At 44.5% G+C, this 7,849-nt stretch overlaps 1 protein-coding gene across 1 annotated transcript; it reads left to right on the top strand.

Annotated features, from left to right (window-relative positions):
- The first annotated feature begins 289 nt into the window (after positions 1 to 289).
- On the top strand, positions 290 to 5,213 carry LOC124298140 (myc-associated zinc finger protein-like). Its single transcript, XM_046749786.1, has 2 exons — positions 290 to 1,053; positions 1,332 to 5,213. Exons 1-2 carry the CDS (start codon positions 924 to 926, stop codon positions 2,840 to 2,842), a joined length of 1,641 nt encoding a protein of 546 aa, XP_046605742.1. The 5' UTR covers positions 290 to 923; the 3' UTR covers positions 2,843 to 5,213.
- Positions 5,214 to 7,849: the final 2,636 nt, after the last annotated feature.

Raw genomic sequence — 7,849 nt, 5'->3', positions numbered from 1 at the left:
GTATACCTTTGCGCAGGGACCGGCGTCCCCCCTCCCCCCGTCCTTCGCTCTCGCCGTCTATCTCCTTCGCTCTTCGCCCCGGAACAGATGCGCCCTTTCCGATTGGCGCGCGGCCCGCGACCGGCCTCTCCTCATTGGCCGGCCGCGCGGGGCCCGATCGCCCGCATTGGTCGGGCAGCACGTGCGGGCCACCTGCACTCGGGTGGAGGGGGTCTCCGTTATATAAGCCCCGACTGCACCCCCTGCCACCAGAAACGGCCTGCAGCCGAATACGGTAAGTCGTCAGTTGAGTATTGCCGCTCCAGCTGCGATCCGGGCTTCGTTCCGTCTTCGGTAACAGTAACGTTAGCAACCAGGCAACCCGCAACGAAAACTACGCGTGCGTGTGTGAATCATTTTTTTTTTTTCTTGTATTATTGTTGATTTATCGAGTGAGAAGGAGACAATTGTCGATAATTCGAACATTCCGTGTTTTATGACATTTTATCGTGAATCGTTGTTTTCTTTTTTTTTTTTTTATTTTGTTTGTCGTTCACCTCATCGGTTGTCTCGCCGAAAACGAACTATTCGGTGAACTTTGATTACTTAAAATTGACGAGTTTGATAATACGGACCATCGATGCACGGATGTGCGGTGGTGTTATTCGTAATAAATAATAAATCAAGTGGTGATTGTGAGACGTCGAACACGTGCTGCGAACGCGGCATCCTTGCACCAATTTCTTCACCGATATTGTTGTTGCGACAAAAGGATACCGAGTTATCACCCAAGTGCCAAGTGTGAACCCACGACATCAATTGGATTACGCACCGTCGCATCGATCTACACCCACGTGTGATCAATGTTGTGCTAATTGTGATTAACTCTGTACACATCGACCTCTGAGCATCGTCAGAGACATAGAAATTGTGAATCTGTCTAAATGCTCGTCGACGCAATGCCTCGCAGTTTTGTCAAACGAAACAACAGCTACAGTCACTGTCCTCTGAAAAAACGGCCCGTCCACGTTATGCTGGCCGAAGATGCCTCCTTCTCTTCGGAATCCATCAAAGGTAAGAACGTTATTCGGTGCGTACAAAGTGGGCAATTGTCCCGTCATCACCCCGTCCGATTCGATCGTACTTTTTTCAAACCCCGTCCCTTCGATATATGGGAATAGACTTTCTTATCTCTCGCGCCGCGCTGTCGGCTATCCGTGTGAATCGGAATAATCCAGATTCCCACAGTTTTATACATCCCGATAATAAATTCGATTCCGAAAAATGTCCCAACCAAAACGTCCGACACCTGCCAGAAGTCTAACGAAATTCCAACAATCTTCTGATTGCAGAAGAGATCGTCGAGGAGGTGATAGTGGACGACATCCCGGAGCCAGAAAACCTCAGCACGAAACCGGAGGACTTGAGTAGAACGGCAGAGAAGCTAAACCAGATAAAAAACACCTCGAATTCCGTGAGTGCTTGGCATGAAACGGCGATCCCGAGATCCCCGGAAATCGCGAGCACGGCTTTATCCCGACGCTCGGCGTCGCCGAAGCCGATAACGAGGTCCCCATCCCCCGCGGCGCAGCCCCCGACGCAGCCGGCCTCGATCCAGAGTCACCATCTCCACGAGCACCATCATAACGGTAACAACGCCAGCACCCACCACCACCACCACCACCAACACCATCATCATCATCATCAGCAACAGCAACAGCACCAGCACCAGCATCAACAACATCAACTGCAGCAGCAGCAGGAGCAGCAGCAGCAGCAGCCGCAGCACATCTATCCGGTGAAGACGCTCACCCCGCCGGCCGGAATCGCGCCGCTCCATCCCGTGGCGAAAAAGGCGCGAGTCGAGGTGATACAGCACGATAATTCGCCCTCGGTGCCGACGTCCTCAGCCCCCGTCCACTTCATGGCGAGCGGCGTCGCGGCGCCGTTGGACCCCCTGAACCTCAACACCCCCGTCGAGCCGCTGGCGCGATACGCGGCGACGCCTGCTTGGACGAGAGGGGCGCCTCTTTTCCCGCCTCACTACCTACCGTATCCGGCGTATCGTTACCCGGGCGCGGATCTCTACCCGGCGTATCCGGTGGCCGGTGGTTACTCTCACTCGTCGCCCGATCATCCCTCGGCGTCGCCGCCACCCCACACGGTTCTCACCTGCCCTACGATCCCGAGGCCGGTGGCGAGTCGAAGCTACGCACCCTGGGCGAGTCCGGACCACTGCGGCCTCTCGCCGACGAGCTCGCTGGGCTCCGGATCCCTCAGATCGCCGCCCCCCGTGACGCCGGAGGACCTCTCCTCACCCGGAAGCGACAGCGGACGATCGTCCGCCGGAAGTACGTCGGCGGGGCCGATCGGGGGCGGTCAGAAGCACGAGAAGGGATCGTCGAGCTCGCCTCGCCACAACTGCTTAAACTGCGGCAAGTCCTACTCGACGTATTCGGGACTGTCGAAGCACCAGCAGTTCCACTGCGCGGCGGCCGAGGGTCAGACCAAGAAGTCCTTCAACTGCAAGTTCTGCGAGAAGATCTACGTCAGCCTCGGCGCCCTCAAGATGCACATACGGACCCACACTCTGCCCTGCAAGTGTCATCTGTGCGGCAAGGCCTTCTCCAGGCCGTGGCTACTCCAGGGTCACATCAGGACTCACACGGGCGAGAAACCCTTCCGGTGCCAGCACTGCGGACGCGCTTTCGCCGACCGAAGCAACCTCAGGGCCCACCTGCAGACTCACAGCGACATCAAGAAGTACTCGTGCTCCTCCTGCGGCAGGACGTTCAGCAGGATGTCCCTCCTCACCAAGCATCAGGAGGGAGGATGCTCCGGCGTCACCGTGAACAGCGCCTAGGCTTGCCGACAACGACGTGACGCCGGGGCATCGTCGGGGAGAGAAGAGACGGCTGACGATCGGTATCGTTGACTGAGTATCGCGGTGTCCCGGTTCGGGGGATACGCAACAGTGCCTTAATTTTAAAATAATCGCGGGGACCGATCGACGCAGGGAGATTCGAAAAACAAGGAAGAATACATATATATTAGGCTGAGAAAACAAACCTCGCACGGAAGACTGCAAGCTCTTGGAGTACAAACGAATATGAAAAGATGAAAAATTATTATATCGTATATACATATTGACGAGAAGGAGAAAAATGTATAAAGAAATATGAAAATTCAAAGGTTTATACCGAATATACATATATATATATATATATATATAGATACACACACGTGTTTTCGGTTGTACTCCAAGAGCTTGCAGTCTTCCGTGCGAGGTTTGTTTTCTCAACCTAATATATTTATTCTTCTTCCTTGTTTTTTTCAATCATTTTCGATTCTCTTCAAATCTCCCTGCGTCGATCGATATATATGCGTATATATATATATATATATACGTATTCGGTATAAACCTTTGAATTTCCATATTTTTTCATACATTTTTCTCCTTCTCGTCAATATGTATATACGATATAATAATTTTTTTTTCACATCATTTTACTTTAAATATCTCTATCCTAGCACCAAGACTTTCCCCGCACCCTTTTTCGATTCCTTTCCTTTCCTTTTTTTTTTTTTTTTTCTTGTTTACTATAAATCCGTTAGATATCGTTTTCGGTATATAGACTGTGATGAGAAAGAGAAAACGTTGTTGGTCTCCCCCACCCCACCATGTCCCCCCTAAAGAAAGAAAAGTAATGCACACACTAAAAGTCTACAAATATTTTACATACTTAATTCTATTAAAATATATATATATTTCTCATCACAGTCTATATACCGCAAACGATATCTAACGGATTTATAGTAAACAAGGAAAAAAAAAAGGAAAGGAAAGAATAGGAAACGAAAAAGGGTACGGGGAAAGTCTTGGTGCTAGGATAGAGATATTTAAAGTAAAATGATGTGAAAAAAAAACGACGAAAGAAATAACTACAATACTATATACGTCATGTACAGCAGATCGCTTGAAGCGTTCGGTTTGTGTTCCGTGAAAACTTTGTGCCATTTTATACATTATTACTCTCTTTTATTTTTGATTGAGTTTTGACTACTTTCTTTTTAAACTTTTTGTGTGATTTCTATTCTATTTTTGCGCAAAGCATGAAGTGTATAACGCATCGATTATAATATCACGACGCGTTGCGTTTACGCTAACGGTTATTTATAATTTTCTTTCTTTCCGTCGATTTCTCGTATGCGCTTGTTTATTCATAGTTTTTTCCACTTGCTTTGGATTTTTTTGTATACACTCTGTTATAAATTATTTTTAGTCGATATTTACGTATCAACGGATGATTCTCACTTCGCTGTGCTCGAGTGATGAACCCGCGCGTATAATCGGCACTGTGTATCATTTTTCAAGTCTTTGCAAATTTTACAAACGCCCTATTAACATTATTATCTTAATCATTATTATTATTTCATTATTATTATGCATTTTATACTGTCCTAATAATTTATGAATCACTGAAGTTCGGTTTTTAATTTTTAAGTTCCACAGGTACATTTTAATTGGTAGGGCGCGTACAGCATATACGCACGAAAGGACGAGACTTTGGTCGTTGTGCGGTCACGTTCCACTGTAAATAGCCGTAATGGTATTCCAAGTTTGCATATACATATAGTATTATTAAGTTAACGATTCAAAAGCGTACGCTTTTTTTTTCATCTCGTGGTTTTTACCATGTTTTCTTCTTCTCAACGATCATATCATACGTATAAATATTTTTCCATGTACAATTATTACGAATTAAGTTACTCGAAGAAACTAGTCATGAATTCATCATGTAGTCATCAATTAAAAAATGAATAAAAGAAAAGAAATGAACGAAAAGCAAGAAAAAAAAGGAAATACCGACTAACGATGCGCAATGATGACGAATGATAGAAAGTAAAAATGAATAATAGAAAAAGACCAGCTCGAAAAGCCCGCTAATATTATTATATAAAAAATATACGTATAATATATACATGTAGATTTGTATCCGTATATAAGATTGCCTTAAAAATGTATCTTTTTAAAGAAACACACATATATTTTATATATGTATATAATATATTGTGTATATTATCATTATTGTTCAGTGTTTGTTTAAGAAAAAAATTTTTTTTTTTTTTTTGATTTTCTATATTCCAGGGTCGAGCGCGACAAAACACTACACGATTATAGATTTAAAGAATACTATTACAAAATATAGAAAATACATATTTCCCTATACATATATAGAAATATTTTATACGAAAAATAATTAACCAAATCAAATTTTAAATATACCTCTCGTCTTTTTACTCACCGAATTTCGTACCTTGCCACACATCCCGCAATCCTCCATTTCGCATTATAGCTATAATACCGAACGTCAATTACTCAAGAAAATTTACGTTTAATAATGCAGTTTCTTTTAAAAGAATGATAAAAATATTCTTGCACTAGAACTGTAGCTGTAAATTTACACCGCGGTAGTTTGATTAATCGACCGATCACCGAATCAATGTTAAGCTGACCAATTTTTACTCAGCAAATTAAGGCTTAAATATCCGTCAAGATGTTTAAAATCGTTAGTCGTAGACAGGGACAAGGTTGCCGGCAGGCATTTACCGCCTTACCTAGAGTTCGAGGAGGATATAAAGTCTGCGAAGGGAGTTTACCATATGGCGAGCAAATGCGTGTAGCGAACGTGTCAAATTGAACGTGCCTAGTGAACCGAAAATTCGGCAAGGGGAATAGAGGTTCTACGTGTATACCTGCGGATCTCCGATGAGCGTCCCATCTTGAACACGTTGCGTGTAACAACTTTGGTCAATAGAGTCTTGGAATAATTTAACACCGTGTTTGGACCACGTGGTACGGCGGAGAAACCCGCCTCACATGGACGCCGGTTTCGAAATTCCGCGGAGCCGACTTTCTGGGGTTCTTGCGATTAACGCCAACTTTGCATAATCGCCGAGGCGCCTCGAGTCCTTCTCGAGTCCGTTGGAAGGCCGCAGGTGTGATCCTCGACGCAGGGCTGGATCCGAATCGAGGGTCCCGAGGGAGCCTGCGGATTGACGGTTGGACCCGGCGATGCGAATGGAGGGCTGCCCCTGTTTGTGCGACTCCGTATGCTCGCGTGGTTCCTGCAGGTACGGGGGATAGACTCCCGTGATCGTCGAAAACGCTTTTAATATACCCGATATAGTCATTCGGGGTGGGATTCGACGTGTGGAAGGCTTGGAAAATATAAGGGTCTCGATGGAGGATTTTCAAAGATACGACGATCTCTTGAATAGAATCTGGAAGTCGATACGGAATTCCGGCAATTTTATATTTCGCATTTCGATAACTTTACCTCTTGTACTCTGTACTCTGATTCTTGGGTATTTCTACTTCCTGTGTCTTGAAAATCTATAAAATAGGATTATCGCGTTTTTGATAAATCGATATTTTCACCTTTATATTTTCTCGTCTATCTACATTCTCACCCCTGCCCAATGTTCGAAAAATAATCGATCTTCACTCGTTGATGCGATTGAAAACTTGACAACTATTAATCAAAATTCATAATAAGCAAAATAAAAAATATCAGCAACACTTAGTGATTAAGGCTTGATCACTAATTTAGGCGTAAGCTGCATTCATCTTACGTTTTGTTCTTCATTCTTCAGTTTTGTTAAAAAACGCTTAATAATGCCGTATTAATTCAATATCTCATCACAATCGACATGGAATTCCGTTGTCATTTTCATCCGTTTCAACATTTTCTTAGTTATTAAAACCAATCAAATCCGAGGTGAAAAAATCGCAAGATTCGAAGGCAACGCTCTCTTCACGCCACGCCGTCGTTTTGTTCGTACAATGTTTGGAAGGAATTTTTTATTTCTCGCCGCAGGTATTTTTATTATTCATGACGCAAGGATGCGGTTTTGCTCAGCGGCCGATGTCGCCGCATCGGCAACACTGTTGCGCGAATTTGAATATATTGAATGCAATTCGTTCTCTTAAAGATCAAAGGTTTTAAATCGCTTAACCGATCCTTTGAAGCCGACGGTCCTTAACGCTCAACGTATGCGATATTTTTTCACCGAGTTTTTGTTTTTTAACACTCCCACAATCAACTGCAAGGATACGCGCAACTAAATTGCTAAAAATATGTCACCTGTTGTTTCATCTTGTACGTTTACAAACAGCGAATAATCAATCCCCGAATAACGACAATTAATTACAGCTGCCATGCAAACACGACATTCAATTATATCGTCAAGCTTCGAGTCCCAAAGCGATTTTATTTGTTCCCTCTTCATTCTTCTACCTTCACGTTCAGTCTTGTTTAGATTTGCTAAGGATTCAAAAAGCAGGATCTGATAAATCAATCGCTGTCGCTTTTCCGCAATCTGAATCAACAGGTACGAGGACAAAAATAGACGAACCGACGAACCGATTCACGAGGGTGAATAATTTCAAATCTCGCTGTTCGAAACGGTAATTATTGCAATTTCTCGATAAAAATTGATCGTTTCCGCCGGCAGGACGTCGAGGCGATGGACAGGATAACCGTGGAAAGATTCGTAGGCCTAAAACTTTGTCGTTGGACCGATCGAGAGGCATGGCTTACAGAGTCGCGTAGAATGTTCGCGCCAGTCGCGAGGATAGGATAAAGAGGCGTTCTAGCGCGAGACTCGTGGATCTATGAAACTGCCTCGTCAATTCCCCATCCCGCCTCCCTCCTGCGTTGCGATCTATTCGCTATTCGTTCGCGTGTCTTCTCCATTGCAGTTATTTATTGTCGGTAATTCCCGATGCCGGGTTAAAAAATGACGGACAAATTCGTGATCACTTTGAATTCGACCCACGAATACTGCAAAAATTGTTCGATACTTT

Source organism: Neodiprion virginianus, chromosome 2, assembly GCF_021901495.1.
Source record: "Neodiprion virginianus isolate iyNeoVirg1 chromosome 2, iyNeoVirg1.1, whole genome shotgun sequence".
NCBI classification, from domain to species: domain Eukaryota; kingdom Metazoa; phylum Arthropoda; class Insecta; order Hymenoptera; family Diprionidae; genus Neodiprion; species Neodiprion virginianus.
This window is presented reverse-complemented; position numbering and strand designations above follow the sequence as displayed.